This window comes from Equus caballus, chromosome 20 (genome assembly GCF_041296265.1).
Source record: "Equus caballus isolate H_3958 breed thoroughbred chromosome 20, TB-T2T, whole genome shotgun sequence".
Taxonomy (NCBI): Eukaryota; Metazoa; Chordata; class Mammalia; order Perissodactyla; family Equidae; genus Equus; species Equus caballus.
In genome coordinates, this window is record NC_091703.1 from 26,108,452 (window position 1) to 26,126,584 (window position 18,133).

General features: G+C 43.4%; 1 protein-coding gene across 11 annotated transcripts; it reads left to right on the plus strand.

Moving 5' to 3' along the window:
- Positions 1-3,581: 3,581 nt before the first annotated feature.
- On the plus strand, positions 3,582-16,285 carry LOC138919421 (butyrophilin subfamily 3 member A3-like). Of its 11 annotated transcripts, none has more exons than XM_070244179.1 (9): positions 3,582-3,787; positions 7,753-7,842; positions 8,343-8,690; positions 10,105-10,386; positions 11,962-12,120; positions 12,300-12,320; positions 13,548-13,574; positions 14,036-14,062; positions 15,570-16,285. In XM_070244179.1, exons 1-9 carry the CDS (start codon positions 3,754-3,756, stop codon positions 16,097-16,099), a joined length of 1,518 nt encoding a protein of 505 aa, XP_070100280.1. In that variant the 5' UTR covers positions 3,582-3,753; the 3' UTR covers positions 16,100-16,285. The 11 variants fall into 11 exon arrangements, with proteins under 11 accessions (XP_070100280.1, XP_070100281.1, XP_070100289.1 ...); XM_070244180.1 differs by having other exon boundaries at positions 15,573-16,285; XM_070244183.1 differs by having other exon boundaries at positions 3,629-3,787; positions 7,758-7,842.
- The last annotated feature ends 1,848 nt before the right edge of the window (positions 16,286-18,133 follow it).

Below are 18,133 nucleotides of genomic sequence, written 5' to 3' on the forward strand. Positions count from 1 at the left end.
TTTTTACTTTTCAATTGTTTTATTGAGGTCATATTTGCTTATAACTTTGGATGTATTTTAGGTGTACATTATGATATTTCAATTTATGTATAGGCTGCACTGTCTTTACCACCAATAGTCCAGTTTTTATTCATCACCTTATATACATGCCCCATAACCCGTTTTCCCCTCCACCACCATTTCTCTGGTAATCACTAATCGGTTCTTCTTATCTATGAGTTTGTTTGTTTATCCTCCATATACAAGTGTAATCATATGGTATTTGTCTTTCTGTCTGACTTATTTCGCCTAGCATAATATCCTTAAAGTCCATCCACAGTTTCACAAATGGCACCATTTTGTCTTTTTCTTATGACTGTGTAGTATTCCATTGATTGTATACATGTGTTCTTTATCCATTCATCCAGTGATGGGCACTTGAGTTGCCTTCATGCCTCGGCAATTGTGAGTAACGCTGTGATGAACACAGCGGTGCACAAATCTTTTTTGATTATTGATTTCATGTTCTTTGGATAAATATCTAATAGTTAAATGGCAGGATCATATGTTATTTCTATTTTTAATTTTTTGAGAAATCTCCATATTGTTCTCCCTTACTGGTTGTGTGACTTTGCATTCTGACCAACTGTGTATGAGGGTTCCCTTTTCTCCACATCTTCTCCAACCTGTGCTGTTTCTTGCTTTTCTAGCCATTCTGATAGGTGTGAGGTGATATCTCACTGTAGTTTTGATTCGAATTTCCCTAAAATTAGTGATATATAACATCTTTTCATTTGCATGTTGGTCATCTATGTATTTTCTTTGGAAAAATGAAAAATATCTGTTCATATCTTCTGCTCATTTTTTGATCAGGTTGTTAATTTTTTTTGTTGTTGAGTTGTGTGAGTTCTTTACCTGTTTTGGAAATTAACTCCTTGTTGGATATATGATTTGCAAATATTTTCTCCCAATCAGTGGGCTGTCTTTTCATTTTGTTGATGATTTCCTTTGCCCTGCAGAAGCTTTTTAGTCTGATGTAGTCTTACTTGTTTATTTTTTCTTTTGTTTCCTTTGCCTGAGTAGACATGATATTCGAAAAGATACTGCTAAGACCGAAGTCAAAGAGAATACTGTCCATGTTTTCTTGTAGAAATTTTATGGTTTCAGGTCTTACATTTAAGGCTTTAATTCTTTCTGAGTTAATTTTTGTGTATGGTGTAAGATAATGGATAGCTAGTCTTCGAAAAGGGTCCAAGACCATTCAGTGCAGAAGGGAAGGAAAGTCTCTTCAATAAATGGCATTTGGAAAACTGGACAGCCACTTGCAAAAGAATGAATGTAGACTGAATTTTTAAAAGGAAGTTTCACAGTGAGTGAGAAAGCAGGAAGCACTCAGAGCAGGGGGTTGTTTTTTCCCTTTGCAGCTGCAGCATGATCTTGGGAGAAATATTATTTCTGTTAGCTATGTAGTTGACTTTATCAAACATGTCTGTTATCCCAACCTGATGACTGGCAGGGCAGATTGTAACATTCTGAGCTAATTTTTACATTCTCACCCCACTGTAATGGAATGCCCACTCTCCTATTTTGTTTTGTCTCTGAACTCAACCCCATGCCTCTCTTCAGCTTCTTTCAAAGGTGATTTTATGCCTGCTTTTCTTCAAGTGATTTGTGGGGCCGTACATCCTACAGGTCCTCCGGAACATCTATTCCCTTCTTGTGGTACCAGCGGAGGAGAGAGCACTTCTCTCAGCAGATGCCAGGGAATGGACACGGGATGCCTGAGGCAGTGCTTGTCCCTGTCTCAAGCTGTTCCTGAGAGGCAGTCCTGGAGTCTCCTGCTTACACAGTCTCCGGAGGGAGCCTGACTCTTACTGGGAGGGGCCAGGTGCCTGGGGCCAGACGGTCAATATCGTTGAGGATGGATAGGCATTTAGGAGCTAGAGATACCCAGATAAACATATCCCACTGTTCACTTTAGAACATATAACTATAAAGTACTCCTATGTTTGTAATTCAAACAGAGCATTGGTGCCTCAAGCATTTCAGAAATCTCTTCTTCTACATGACAGGTGTACTGAAGTATCCAGGTGAAAGTGTGTTGATGTTTGCAACTTACTGTAAAAGGCATCAAATAAATAAATAAGAATTTAAATAAAAAAATAAGGATGGATGGGGGATGAACATAAGGACAGACTATAATAAAGCAAGTGTCATAAAATTCGCTCTGTAAAATCTAGATAGTAGGTGTATTTGGTGTTCATTGGAAAAGGCTTTCATCTTTGCTCTATGCTTGAAAAGTTTCATGATAAACTGTTGATAGTGGGGTGTAGGGAGGGAAAAATTCCATTTTGCTGCTGATAACAGACACCGGAAATACCACTGGCTTCAACAAAACAAAGCTTTATTTTCCTTTCCAGTAAAAGGAATTCAGAAGGCAGCAGTCCAGAGCTGGTCTGGCAGCTCAGAGACGCACCCATGCCCCAGCCTCTTTCTGTCTTTATTCTCTGCTATCTCAGCATGTCGCTTCTGTTCTCAAGGTTGCCTCTTGTTAACCAGATGGTCGCTGCACTCCAGCTCCAAGGACTATGTTTTAGAGGCAAAAAGACAAAGGAAGTGGGAAGAATATAGACCTCTCTCGAGAAACACAATGCGACAACTTCCACTTACAAATCATGGCCTCAAACTTAGTCCTTTGGTCTCCCCTATTCTATAAGGGGGATGGGCACACTGCAGTACTCCCCCAAAATGGGTTTGATTAATAAGAAGAACCTGGGAATAAATACTGTACAACCACCAGCCATGTCTACCACAAAGCCTAAATTCAAACTGCTGGAATTTAATCAAATTCCATTAGCCAAATTCACTTCAAGCCCTAGAAGCTTTAATCACTGTCTCAAGATGACAATAAAGTATCTTGGGAAGCCCTGGGCCACAGGTAGAATCAGTTATTCCCAAAGACACCTTACAGAAACAGCCTTCTCAGCCTATTCAGAGCCTAACCTCAGAGAATATAGAATTCTGCAGGCAGAGGAGAAACAAATACATGTGAAAATACAAATGTAGCACAAATAAAGCACAGAGGGTGGATGGGTGAAGCTGCTCAGCAACACTCCAAATAAGAATGCTCTGAAAATGTAAGACATGCTCATCATTCACTGGCAGCACTGACTATGGAAACCATAAAATTATATGATTTGCTCATGGATCTGAGACTTGAGTTTCAGAGGTGCTGAAACAGTAGAGTGGATCTGGTTTTCTTTCTGTTCGTACTTCCATTTGGCTCTGTTGTAAAAGATGTCCTCCTCCATGTGTCCACCTACGTGCACACAGGCATTAGCAAATGACCACAGAAATGTTGTAATTAATGCATCTCTTCCTCCCTTCACTCTTTAAAATCTCCTAATTTTTCTGATTAGTTCTGCTGATAAAACTATTGAGATATAAAAGACATAAAACAAGTGTATACAATGAAATACTGATATACACAAACATACAATGATTCAACTAGGTAAACACAAACAGTGTGGAAATTAGGGCTGTAATCTTTCTTCTTTTGTACAATCCAATACAGTTTCAGTTTTCCTTCTACCTTCCGCGTTGGTTTCTGTCCAGCAACTGATAAGGAACCCTCTTCTGAGCCAATCAGAAAACGAATTCTTCCAAAGAGGGACTCTGTTTCTGTTTCTCACAAGGAGCAGCTTTTCTTTCTTTTCTCTTTCCTCCAGAGCAGACTGTTAACTATAATGGAGAACTATTGATTACCTTCATTCCATGGGCTGTGATTTTCAGATGGGAATGCCAAGGGGTAAGTGGGGGAAATGGGTAAAAGCCAGGGCCAAGGCCCTGGAAAGAGGGAGGCTACAAAGCTAAGAGTGCGTACAGGGAAGTCCTCACCCAGAGAAAGTGATTTGGTGCTTGTGTGTGTGGTGAGGGGGCAGGTGGCAGTGCAAAAGGCAAGGACCTGCACCAGGAAATTTGGTAGAAGGGAGACAACCTGAATGAAGAAACTTGCCAACTGCATATTCTTAAGAACTTACTCTGGTCAGAAGAGAGCAAAGGACTCAGTCTCTCCTGGTCATGTCTGGGAACGTATCCTAAGACACTCTAAAAAAAAAAATGTGCCTCAAAAACTTATATGTAAACATGTTCATTACAGAATTATTTATAACATAGAAAGATCTGAACCAACCTCCATATACAATATACATATACATATACAGCAGTTGGAGCATGAATAAACAACGCATTGTCTAATCATAGAGGGCTTATCATACAGTCATTAGGAATCATGTTTTTAATAAAGAGCTTAGTTTATAATTGTAACAAAATTGGATTCACCTTGGATATCTAAATTATGTATACAGTATGCTATTGTAGATTTTACTGTGTTCAACAGCCTTAAACAGAACTGTTTGTGTTAACATCTGATTGCTTTTCTTTAAGAGTAATTTGTATAAGTGGAATTTCTGGGTCAAACGATGGAACATTTCTGAGGTATTTGGTATATATATACTGCCAAAATACTTCCAGAAATATTTACATTCTTGTAAAGTGAAGTTTATCATTACCATTACAGATTATTTAAATTATATATTTTTCCCTATTTTAAAATTTACTATAATCAGGAACAAAAAACAAGAAATACCCTAAGAAATAAGTGTAAACATATTCCCCACTCGGAGGACAGCAGGGAAGTTGTACCGATTATAATAAGACTACTGTCCTCGCTGTACTAGCGGAGAAGAGTTTGAAGAGGAGCGGGTGCAGTGAAAGGCAATAGTTTGTCTGAGGTTGTGTCCAGGTGTCAGGAAAGGGTCCGAAGGAGCGCCAACTGCATAGACTTCTGCTCCCTTGTCCCCTGGTAGTTCCCGGACTTGCAGGCACTATGACTGGGGCCTCATGCTGGTCTGTTTTGGAGGAGTTGGTATTTTCTGAACAACTGATACATTGCAGGCACTGTAATTACTTGTAATAATTATTAATTGTTAAGTTATACACGAAAACTTAAAATTTAAAACATTCACATAATTTTCAAAGTATAGGGTACAAAGGACAAAAGTATTTTTCACTTTGTCCCCAACTCTCAGTGTAGCATGTATCCTTTCAGACGTTTTTTAAGGCAATGACATAAACACATGTATACAAATTTATAGCTTTGTTTATTTTTTAATAGAATCACTAGTATTGTTCTGCAATGTGCTTTTTATTCACTCAATATATCTTGATTATCTGAGTTAGTGATTATAAGTTAGTCTTAACTACCTCATTGAATTCCTTCATAGGTATGAGCCATTATTTAACTAACCAGTCTCCAATGGTCAGGTTCTTGATCGCTTTTTTACTTTTAAAAATAATGCTGCAGTGTCATCCTTATACGTACTTCTCTCTGGACTCATGCAAGTGCTTTGCTGACCCAGATCTCAAAGTGGAACTGCTGGGCTAATTCTGCACATTCCAAAGGTCATATTTCACATTGTTTCATGAGTGACTGAAGTTCAAATAGGTTTGTCAAATGGCTGTTTTTACACAGTTTGTGAATCCTAGTGCCATTACCTAGTTTCCACACCCTTTTTGTCCCTACACCTAACACAGAGTGGGTGTGGTACATAATGTGCATTTAGTAAATGTTTGCTGAATGAACGAATGATAAGATGGGTGAGACCTGGTCTTATTCATAGCTCTCCCATTCACTGGTCTTGTGATTAAGAAGTGGTATGTTCAGCCTCTGACTCCAGAGCCTCCACCAGGGAGTCTGCCTGGATCTTAAGCAGAGTCTGATGGGGATGTGATTAGAAGTTGGTGATGGGTATGGGTTGGGGCTTAGAGGAGTCCACAGGGTTGCTACAGAGATGTACACACCATCCAGTCATTTGTTCCCAACCCATCCCACATGATGTCTTCAGGGAAGGAGAGGATACATAATGGGAGAGGACCAAGGAAGAAGGGAGGGGCTAGGTCCCGAGATCTTGGTCCTGTCTCTGAGTAATCCACCTAGGCCTGCTCTCAGGCCCTCCACTATCTAGGGATATAACCAAATCTTGGGTGGTTAGGATGGAAGCCAAGCATGAACTCCAGCTTGAATCAAGCCTTGCCAGCTGGCAACAGCCCCACACTTCCCCTATCACAAAGGTAAACAGTGATGCCACAGACCATACCTAAAAAGATGGTGGAGATGTTTTTCTGAGCCAAGATACAGTTGGGAGCACTGGGCTGGGAATGTGGAGTTGCAGGGGTCCTGCCTCTGAGCTTAGAGAAGCTCAGCATTGTGTAGAGGCATGAGCTTTGTTAGGCTGTATGTGCTCCCTACTTGACATATTTGCCCCTTGTTCATAAGTGCCAGCTATCACATCTCTGCCTCTGAAAGACACTTCTCTGCTAGTGGAAAGACTAAGACCAGGGAAATTATCCATTGCTGGTGAGCCCAGAGGCCATCTGCCAAGGAGCATTGGTGAACACCTGGGGAAAGGAAGGCAGTAAGTGAATAATTTCCTTCCTAGGGATGTTTCTCCCCCAAAAAAACAATTATGAAAAGAGTGCACTGAAGCATACCAAGTTGTAACACTCTTACATGCATATCTAGGACACGCTTGCTCCTTGGAACCACTTCTTTGGAAAGTTGGAATAAATACATTAGTATGGACAAGTTCCAGTAGGAGCAGAGGAGGCTGGGCTCTGCTCTCTGAGTCAGACTAAAATAGCAGGTCACTACAGAGGCAGACACTTTTCTTCATAACTCTCCACCTCCCATCTTGCCAGATGGCAACCTGTTAATCTGATCAGCTAATTCAATTTAAAAGTCTAATATTTATTAGTTAATATGTTACCCCTCATCCATTCACTCATTTAACAAATATTCACTGGGGGTTCCATATGAACCACACACTGTTTTACCAGCTCATTACATATCAGTAAACAAAAGAGACCAATACCCTTGCTTTGTGGAGCTTCCATTTGAGCAGGTGGAGACAGAGGGTGAACACATGATATGTTAAATGGTGAAAATTCAATGGGCAAAAGAGAGCAGGCTCAGGGGGATGAGAGAAGTTTGCCATAATCCTGTGATCAGAGAAGGTCTCACGGAGAGATGGACTTTAGAGGAAAGACTTGAAGGAGATGAGGGAGTGAGCCTGTGGATACTGGGGTCAGAGAATTCCAGGTAGAAGAAAGAGTCAGGGCTGAAGTCCTCTTTCCCTGCCTGTTCAAATACCAGCAAGAAATGCAGAGTGGCTGGAGCAGACGAGGAGAGTAGGGGAGATGAAGTGAGAGGTGCAGGTCCTGGAGAGCCATGTGGGCCATTGTGAGGACATCAGCATCTACTCTGAGTGAAATGGGAGCCACTGGAAGGTGTTGAGTAGTGTAGTGACGTGATGTGACTCAAAATTGTTCTGGTTCTTGTGTCGAGCGTAGATTATAGGGGACACGTGGAATCAGTTGACCCAGAGAGGGACATACTTGGACAGTAGAGCTAAGGATTTCCTGATGGGTTAAGGGTTAATGCAAGTACATTTAACAGGACATACATAACATTTATATGTTAAATGTATGTACACTTAACGTTTCGTATTTTTATGAGTGATTTTTCATTTTGGAACTCAAAGGTTAAGAGACTCCCAAACAGAAATTTTGGTAGGAAAGGATCTTGAGTCACAATAATAGTGACTCTGTGTTTCACCCTGAGTCAACCTTGGGGAGATGGAGGTTTAATATGGAATTCACCATCTTCTTCCAGGTTGTAGTTTCTGCCTGACTCTCTCCATCATCTCTCTGCAGCTCAGATGAAAATGGAAAGTTCCCTAGATTTCCCTCTGCTCGACCTCCTTGTCTCCCTCATCTTGGTCCAGCTGCTTACCCCTTGCTCAGGTAGGTAACGTCCTGCGTTTTTTTTTTTTAAAGATTTTATTTTTCTCCTTTTTCTCCCCAAAGTCCCCCAGTACATAGTTGTATATTCTTCATTGTGGGTCCTTCTAGCCGCGGCATGCGGGACGCTGCCTCAGTGTGGCCTGAGGAGCAGTGCCATGTCCGCGCCCAGGATCCGAACCAACGAAACACTGGGCCACCTGCAGCGGAGTGCACGAACCCAACCACTCGGCCACAGAGCCAGCCCCGGGAACATCCTGCTTTTATGTATTGGAAGCAGACAATTACCTAATTACTCCCCTGTCAGAACCTCTGACAACTTATCATGCCTATAAATCCAATCCCAAAGTGAAGGTGCGCATGCCATTAAGACAAACTGCACTTCTGTTAGGGTCTTGTTCCTCTCTAGGTTTTTTGTACCTCACTCTCCCTGCCTGAGATCCCCCTCCCTTACTCTCCTAGTCCCAACTTCAACTGATGGATCTTCTCCTTTTACTGATCAGCTCAGTTTTCTGTGATTGGACCCCCTGGGCCCATCCTGGCCATGGTGGGTGAAGACGCTGATTTACCCTGTCATCTTTCCCCGAAGATGAGTGCGGAGACCATGGAGCTAATGTGGGTGAGATCCAGCCTTAGGGAGGTAGTATACGAGTATGCAAATGGGAAGGAGGTAGAAGAGAATCAGATGGCAGAGTATCGAGGGAGAACTTCACTTTTAAGAGATGGCATCACTGAAGGGAAGGCTACTCTCCGAATTTATGACATCAGAGCCTCTGACAGTGGGAACTACCTGTGTTATTTCCAAGATGACAACTTCTATGAAAAAGCCATGGTGAAGCTGGAGGTTGCAGGTGAGCCTCTAGGTTTTGTTCTCAGCTGGTTCCCCCCTGGGACCTGGGTGCAGAGGAAGAAGTCGTCCTCCAAATCCACTTCAGAGCATCCTGGCTGGTCACTAGGAACTGCCTCCACTGCCTTCCCTCTTTGTTTCCCTTAGACCCTTGGGAAAGACACAGGATTTCCTCTGGGATTAATCCCTCTTGTACTCTATAATATCAAGTAATGAACTCCCTCATGCTGGCCACCAGGGTCTAATGGGAATTCGAAGGTCAGTGTTAGGAAGGATAAGAAAATATCTCCTCAGTGCTGGTGCACTGTTGTTTGGGTTCAGTTGTGTTCCAGATCGCTTCTATGGCCCCCAGGTGAACACTACTGTGGGCCCTGGGAGGCTGACCTGTAGGACAGCATCTGTGCTGCCAATGTTCTCCCATGAAAGGCCCCCAGGAACACACCAGCAGTTGACCAAGTTGTGTTTATTGGGAGAATAAAGAGGAGAGAATGCTCATGTGTGGTAACCATGGGGTGTCTCAGTTAAGAGGGTGTTACAGAAGATTGGTATAGAATTTGGGCTTGTGTTAGAGGATTTGGGAGGGTTTACGGAACTGCGACTTTGCTCTGGATTGGATGTTGTCAGGAAGCTGGAGCGTGTGATTCTGTGGGTGGATGTCTTAATAAGTCATATCAGGAGGAAGAGTAGAGTGAGGCTAAAGCTGTAATTGGTCAAGGAGCAGCAGTCACTCATAGCCAGGATAGGACAATGTTTGGTCATGATTGTGGTTTGGACAGTGTTCATGTTTTTCTCTATGTTCAAACATGATTGTTGAGTGCTCTTCTTTTTGTCTTGATCCATCATAGTGACAAGGTCCCCTTTTCTGATTTTGATGTTCCTTGAAATTGATTATGTTCAACATGAGAACACTGAAACTAGGTCGATGTCCAGATGTCAAGGGTTGTGTTTCTCTTTCTCAGGGCTCTCTCTTGCCTGTGGTTTCTGGCTGGGTTGGTCAATAGGGAGCCAAAGCAGAGGATGGAAGGAAGGAAAGGAGAGAGAGGTCTAGGTACTTGCCCCACAGGCTTTCTCCCTGCAGGACCACCTCTAGCTGGCTGCATTCCATTCCCAAATATCACAGCTCCTCTTAAGAAAGCCCTCTCTATATGAGTTTCTTTTTTTAGGGCTTCAAAATGGCTTCTTTTCCAACTCCCTTTGGGTTTAGTGGTGGCCGGTAACAGCTCCACTGTTCTTGGCCCTGGGGTATTGCTCCATCCCATGTAGTTTTCCCCTCACCATGACCATGCTTTTGTAAATAGCTCCTTAATGAAACTCCCCCTGAATTATATATGTGAATGTGTCATTTGATTCCTGTTGAGACTCTCATCAATACAGGAGGCTTCTTTCAAAAGAATTCAGGCTCTATTATCCTTCGACAGCATTGGGTTCTGATTTTCACATTGAAATGAAGGGTCATGAGGATGGAGGGATCCATCTGGATTGCATGTCCACTGGCTGGTATCCCCAACCCGAAATACAGTGGATAGACTCCAAGGGAATATACATGCCTGCTGTGCCAGGACCTTTGATGCTGGATGGAGCAGGTCTGTATGAAGTCACAGCATCTGTGATTGTGAAAGACAGCTCTGAAGATGAAGTATTCTGTATCATCAGAAATCCACTCCTCAGAGAGGAAAAGTCAGCCAGGATTTCCATTGCAGGTCAGTACCCTGCTTAGTCCCATGTATACTGTGCTCAGCTGTGGCTACCGAAATAAGGAAGACGTGTGATTCTCTGTGGCTGACTTGGATCTTTGCAGTGAATATAAGGCACAGAGCAGGGAACCGGAGACTTTTTCTTACTTTAGGCATGTTTCTTTTCCCCATAAGCTGTTTATGTCACAAATATTTACTGGGTATTTCCTGTGTGCCAGGCACTGTGACAAGCAGTGGGAATTGGAGGAACATGGTAAAGATCAGACCCTTAAGCAAAGACAAATGACGAAATGGGAAAAAGATATGTACGATTGATGTGTTATAGAAAGAACTAATCTCCTTACAATATAAAAGAATTTAAACTGAAGATGAGCAATAGAAAATAGAATAGAAAAATGAGCAAAGGGCATGAATTATTAGTTCACACAAAAGGAAATAACACATGAGATGATGTGCCATCTCACTCTCTAGAGGAGCATGTATTAAAACATTTTCTGCCTGTGACTGGCAACTAAACAAAAGAAAACAAAACCAAGGTGGCAGGTCACACATTCCGATGGCTGGAGTGTGGAGAGATCGTCACTTTTAGGCCTTTGTTTGTACAATTTGGTCTATTTTTGGTATAAATTGGCACAGCTTCTATTGGAAATAAGCAGTATTTCTGCAAACTACTTATATATTGCTCTAAAAATCCCACTTCTGGGAATTTCTCTGACAGAAATACTTGTACGAAATGTATGCATATGTATGAAATGACTCATGTACAATGTTATTTGTTGTAGCATTAATTATAACAGCAAAAAGTTAGAAACTATGCAAAAGTCCATCAGTGGGGAACTTCTATGCAATGGAATATTGCACAGCTGGGAAAGAAAACACAGACATTCTCTCTGTCCTAATATGGCAGGTTCTCTGAGATGAAGAGAAAAAGCCACATGCAGAGTGGTTTGTGTAGAATGCTGTCTTTGGTGTAAAAAAAGAAAAAATAGAAGGATATTTATATTTTAAAAATTTAATACACGCTAGAATAACATTCACTTTGCGTCACACTCTTCATAAGCAATAATTTAACCCTTTAACCTTATGAGTACGGTACTCTTATTACCCCCATGTTATAGATTAGGACATCAGGAACAGAGCAGTTAAGAATTAGTCCAAGATCCCACAGCCAGTCAAGTGGAGGAGGCAGAATTTGAACGCAGGCCCTCCAGCTCCAAAGTTCCTATTGTTACCCACCATATTAAGCTGACTAATGAGAGGCTCATAAATGGGGGGAGGGAGGAGGGAGTGGATGGGAGACTCGGACAACTTTTTATATATTTTTGGTATTTGAACCATGTAAATGTAACCTGTTGAAAATTAAATTAGAAAAAATGGGATTCTGATGCTCAAGTAACTCCTATTCACATGTGAGAAGCAGACATTTCAAGACAAGGAATAGACTATTTTATAGTAAGAGTTTACCGAAGTCTTACCCGAAGTTCCCTGAGACTTTAGGAAGAGAAGGATCATTTAATGTCATGAAATCAACTGTGTGGTCCCTGCCCTGGTGTGAGAGGCTAAAGCTCCATTCCATTGCAGATCCCTTCTTCTGGAGGGCCAGGCCCTGGATAGCGGCTTTGGCTGGGACCCTGCCTGTCTTGCTGCTGCTTCTCCCAGGGGCTGGTTACTTCCTGTGGCGACAGCAGCAGGTGATAGAGAGAGAGCAAGCAGCAAAGGAGGATGAACGATGGGCAAGAGGTATCAGGCCAGGGAGGGAACCTGAGGCACTGGTTTAGGGGAGGGAGCCCATAAGGATCTTACCCCATCGCCACCCCAGGCACCAACCACTGCACTGGGTCATTAGTAAGTTTTATTTTTCAAAGTTCCTCCCCGCTCCATCCCCATAACAGTACTTTTTTTCCCTACTTATTTTCCAGAGTACCTCCAGCTTGTACAGCGTAAGTTCAGATTCTCCGAGGCGTCCACCCATTTCTTGGTATCTCTGCCTTAAGCTGCTTCATGACTCTTCAGGTTCCTTCCCTTGTGGACTTACGAGAGTTGGATCACCTGTCAGGCCTCATGCCTGAATGGCTCTGACACTTTCTCTGAATTTGCATCTAAGACTCTCTACTCCAATATCTCCCAGCCCCATTCCTTACCCCTAACTCTGTCCAGGGCTGAGAAATATCCAGAACCCTTTACCAAGGGAAAGAAATAAGAGTGACTGTTTCAGCAGAAGCACAGGCAGGTCATGTTTTTGAATGGGGAGAAGGACTTTCGATCTCTCTCCAGGAGGGGCCCACAGACTCTTCAACCCAGTAAGGCATCAGGAAATATCCAGGGTGTACTTGAAAGGAAAGGAGGACGAGGAGGATGGACCTCTCTAGCTGAAGTGCCTTCCCTATGCTGGGAAACTCCCAGTTGGTTTACATAATCTGTAGGCTGCTGAGAAGAAAACAAAGAATCTAAGATTTGAAAGAATGAGGAAATCTGAGAAGGAAGGAGAAAAGTTCATTAAAAGAAAGGAGTACCACAGTGGGTTAGTTGTCATAGACTTAGAATTGCCTTTACAAAACCAGTATCTGAAATTCCTCATTAAGTTGCCCAATTCATTTTAGAAGTAGCAGGACATCATAAAGCCTGAGACAGATAGATTCTAGTACATATACATATACAGGTATACACACAGTGACCCCTATGCCCAGGTATGGGAGCATAGATACATACAGAATAGATCTGCCAGGTCTCAGCTCAGAAACATTTACATGGTGCCTGTGGTGTCTTCAGCATGCAAATAATGAGAATAGGGAAGGCGCTTCATCTAGGGACTTCCATCCCCCTTCTCCTCCTTTCCTTTCAAGTGCACCCCTGGATATTCCCTGGTGCCTTGATGGGCTGAAGAGTCTGTGGGCCCCTTCTGGAGAGAGATTGAAGGTGCTTTTCTCCATTAAAAAACATGACACCCCTGTGCTTCCCCTAAAACAGCCACCCTTATTTCTTATTGATGTTCTCAGATTTGATATTAAGGAGGAGAGGGAGGAGCACAGTGAACAGGCAGAGGGAGAGGGTAGGAATGGTGGGGATGGGGGTCAAAAAGAAAGATTAGGTGGGTGCAAAAGAAGAGAAATTAGATGACACAGTAGTGACATAGTTCAGGTGACATCTCTACCTTTCTTCCATTTTAGGTGGATTGAAGCCTCTGGACTATGCTGGTGAGTGACCCTGATGCTCTCTGAGTTTCCTGGCACATGTGTACTAAGCACTTAAAAGTTTTCTCTGTTGTATGACCCATTGGCATTCCCAGTAGCAATAATCAGATCTAGCCCAGAGGCTCATTTTCTGTGGGAGACACCACCCATGCTTTTCTGGAGCCTCAGAAAGGACTTTCCAGAGACAGGTTCTGGCCATCTTCAGCCACCTCTCACCCTCCTGGCACGTAGGCTTACACCCTAGCAAAGCCTGGCCATTTTGCCTGCAGCCCTAGCATGATGGAGTCAAAGAAGTCCACCACTTTTTTAGAGGTTATATGCCTGATCTGGCAGAGCTGTAGATTAAGGAAGCTGTACATTGAAAAAGACTGAAGAAAGGGAGAGAGAAAAAGCTTAGTGAGAAGAATGGGTGGGGCAAACACACAAATAATGCCCTTTCCATATTTGTGTCTCCTGCCTTTCAGAATGGAAGATGGCCCTCTTCCAACCTGGTGAGTGAATCACTGTATATTCCCTAGGACAACAGCTTGAGGGCCCTTATACCCTTTTTCTCCAACTCTTGAGATTCTGTCAACAATAGTCCCCATGACCGGGAGAGTTCCAAGTGGGTGACTTGAGGTCCTGGTCTCAAAGATGTGCCCATCTCCAGTGCCTTCCTGTGGAGAGCCCAGAGAACCAGGGAGGATTGCTCTCCTGGGCTCCATAGATCTTCATGGGAAGGAAGAGGCATAAAGGGTAGAGCTGAGGGAAGGAGAGGCAGAGTGAACTAATACTGCAGGGAGAGTGAGGATGTGGAATGACCCAGAGAGAAGGCAATGAGCAAAGATCTTTGTTTTTCCCAAGCTTCTTATGCCACCTCCTGCTGCTATGTGTCCCCAAGTCACTTAATGTTTCTGAACTTTATCCTCCTCGTTTTTATATGATATCATAACCCCTATTTATGAAGGTAAAGAGAAAGACTAAATGAGGTAATGAACTTGTATGGCTCAAAAAAAACTAAGTGGAAAGAGATGACATGTTCAAACTGGGTGGTTTGGAGAAGGTTTAGAAAAGGAACTCTTTACAAAGGCAGGTTTAGGGTTAAAGGAAACCAATAAGGGACTGCGAAGTGCCCCAGGGCTCACAACAGTGGTGATCTGTCACCACCTGTCAGTTTGAAGGAAAAGGGAGAGGGAGCCTTTCCTGGAGCCCAGATGAAGCTCAAGGACAGGGCTGCCTGAGAGGAATTGTGCCTTTGTTAGGGCATCACCATCTGACACTGGTAGGGAGGACGTGGAGGAAATAATGCTGTGCCTCTCTTCTCTTTCTCCTCAAGATTTTCAGCTAGTACCTCCCATTGGCAAAACCCAACAGGTAACCGAGGCAAGGGAGCCTAGTGATGCAGTCCATAGAGGACAGATTCCTGGGGCCCAGATGAGGGTAGAGGAAGGAAGAGAAGGGATCTGGGAATACAGAAAGTCCCCAACATGCCCTCTAGCACAGAAAAGGCATGGCAGCTATTATAACATCAGGCACTTCCTCCATGCCTGGCCCTGGGATTCATATAACACATGTGTTGTCTTTTTCTACCCAGAGATTAGTACTTTTATCCCCATTTTCCAGATAAGGAAATTAAGGCTCAAAGATATATATAGCTTCAGACTATGGAAAAAGAGACTGTGGAAAAAGAAACGTCATTCAGCTCAGCAGTGGCAGAGCAAGGATTGAAATGTAAATCTATGTGACTGTAAAGCACAGGTGGACTGAATCATTTTGGGAGGGAAATAGGAAAAAGATGGAAGGAAGGAGCCAACCAGTGACGTCAAGTTAGGCAGATCCTGACCCTCAAGACTGTACTCCACTGAACAAAAGACCCCTGGCCGTTTCTTTTGGTATTGCTGAGAGGGTCACCAGGCTCTGGACTCAGCCCTCCTCTGCCAGGCTCAGGTCTTGAAGGCTGATGATCTGAGGTCTGGGAGCAATGATTGACCCCACGACCCATCCCCAAACTTTATGCAGCAGATGTGATTCTGGATCCGAACACAGCAAACCCCAATCTCCTTGTTTCTGAGGACCAGAGGAGCTTGCAGTGGGTGGACCGACGACAGAATCTGCCAGACAACCCTAAGAGATGTGATTCGCATTACTCTGTGCTTGGCTGCAGGAGCTTCACGTCAGGGAGACATTTCTGGGAGGTGGAGGTGGGGGACAGGAAAGACTGGCATGTCGGAGTGTGTACGGAGAATGTGGAGAGGAAAGATCACATTTGTATAGCACCCGCGAATGGGTTCTGGGCTGTGGGGCTGTCTAATGGGAAAGACTATCGAGCTCTTGCTTACTCCAGGATCAAGCTGACAATTGACAACCCTCCTGTAAGAGTCGGGGTTTTCCTGGACTATGAGATTGGTGAGGTCTCATTCTACAATGCTGTGGATGGATCTCATATCTACTCCTTCCCACGCACCTACTTCTCTGGGCATCTGTACCCTGTTTTTGGAATTTCAACATTGGAACCCACTGCCTTGACCATTTGCCCACCGCCGACCTGAGTGCAGAGTTCCCTTGTTACTGACCTAGTGTCTCACCTTTCTCTGTACACCCCAGTGACCCCAGGCTCTGCTGTTGGGAAGAGACTCTAAGGATGAAGTAACATCCTTGTTTCTCCCTGCCCAGCCTGGAGCTGAGGGCCTCCTCTTTAACAGCAACTCATCACAATAAAATACATATTAAACGCACACACTGTGTGAAGCACTTCACTCGTATTAATTCCATTTTTCCATATGACAGTTGATCATGGTACCACTTTATTGTCTCCTTTCTATAGATAAGGACACAGGGGTGCAGAAAAGTGAATTAACTTCCCTAAGGTGACTCAGCAGTGAATGACAGCTAGGATTTGAACAACAATAACTAAAATGTATAGATAAAATATACTGGGTACTGTGCTAACTGGTTTAAGTGTTTTACTCATTTAATCCTCACAAAAACCCTGTGAGACAGTCTCATTTTGAGAATGTGGAAACTGAGGCAAGCCCAAGTGAACTAACTTTTATAATTCACACAGAAATTTGCCCTGCTGGGAGGGATTAAGCCCCTGTCCTAACCCCATGCCCTACCCTGTTGTTCTTTTCCTGTCCTGTTTGCCCCATGGGACCATAAGCAGCCCAGAGTTTTGCTGTTCAGGGCACCCCAGGGTAAGGATCACTGTAGGTGACTATGGAGGCTATGCCCCACTTGGTTCCTTCATGGTTGATTGTCAGAGCCATAGGTCCAGCAATTCATTGGATTGACTGCAGGGTGACCTGGTCCAGAGACTGAATTCACAGGGACTGCATCATACAGGATATGAAGGGACTAGAGGCCAAACTCTTAACTAACAATGAGCATGTGTGTACCCACTCTGTCAATGCGATGCGTGATCATGGAGCCAAAACCAATCCTCCTTCTTTGAAGGTCTCTAGGGAGCCTAACAACGCCTAAAGATTGTCTGTGGAATAAGAATTTGGGAGGAAGGAAGCTAGATGAACTTTAGTGGTATTTTTATCACTCTGTAGAATCCATCTCGAGGAAAGGGATATTTCCACCTCTGATTGTTCATTGGTGTTAGCAGAAGTTCCTTTCAACTGATGGATACTGGGGAAAGGCTACTCTTCATTATCATCTCTATTATTGTTCATCACTAAATATATCCCTTTCACTCAGAATGTGGTTGTCAAGTTACATTTGTTCAATAAACTTGTTAATAATCTTCATTCTTCCACTGAGCCCCCTCAGTTTATTAACTACAGTTTCGCAGTTTACTTTCTTGCAACATTTGCCCAAAATCCTTATTGCACTAGTTTTCTATTGCTGCCAAAATAACGTAGCACAAATTTCAGGACCTAAAACAACATGAGTTTATTATCTCACATTTGTGTAGGTCAGAGTCAAACACGAATGTCACTGGGACAAAATCAAGGTGGCTGCAGGCTGTGTTCCTTTCTGGAGGCCCTGGGGAAGAATCTGCTTACTTGCTCATTCAGGTTGTTGGCAGAATTCAGTTTCTTGCTGTTGTAGGACTGAGGTTGCCATTCCTTGCTGGCTGTCAGCTGAGGGCTATTCCCAGCTACTAGAGCTGTCATCTTCCTTAACTTGTGACCCTTTTCCTCTATCTTCAAAGCAGCAATGGCAGATTGATTCTCTCTCAGTCTTTGAATCTCTCCTTGTTTCTTCTCCCTTGAATCTCTTTGACTCTTCTACCTTCTTCCCCTTTTAAGAACCAGGATGTCTTGGCATCACCTGGAAGGAATCCACAGCTGGAGCCAACTCAAGGGGAAGAATACACTTTCTAGGTTTATTCCACTCATGACAGATTATGTCAGGTTGTCATAATCCAAAGTGGCTCATCCAGGTTGGACCTGGTCTCCTGCTAAGCTACTTCTTGGGCAATGGGTCCTCCTCATGCTCAGAGCATGTGTGTTTCCTTCTGGCTCAGGTCAGCTACCACAGGGGTTGAGGCCTGGCTTCTCTGGATGCTTCTGGCACAAACTTCCCCAGAACTCCTGGGAGGTATTTTCTTCAGACAGAGGCTGTAGGTAGGCCAG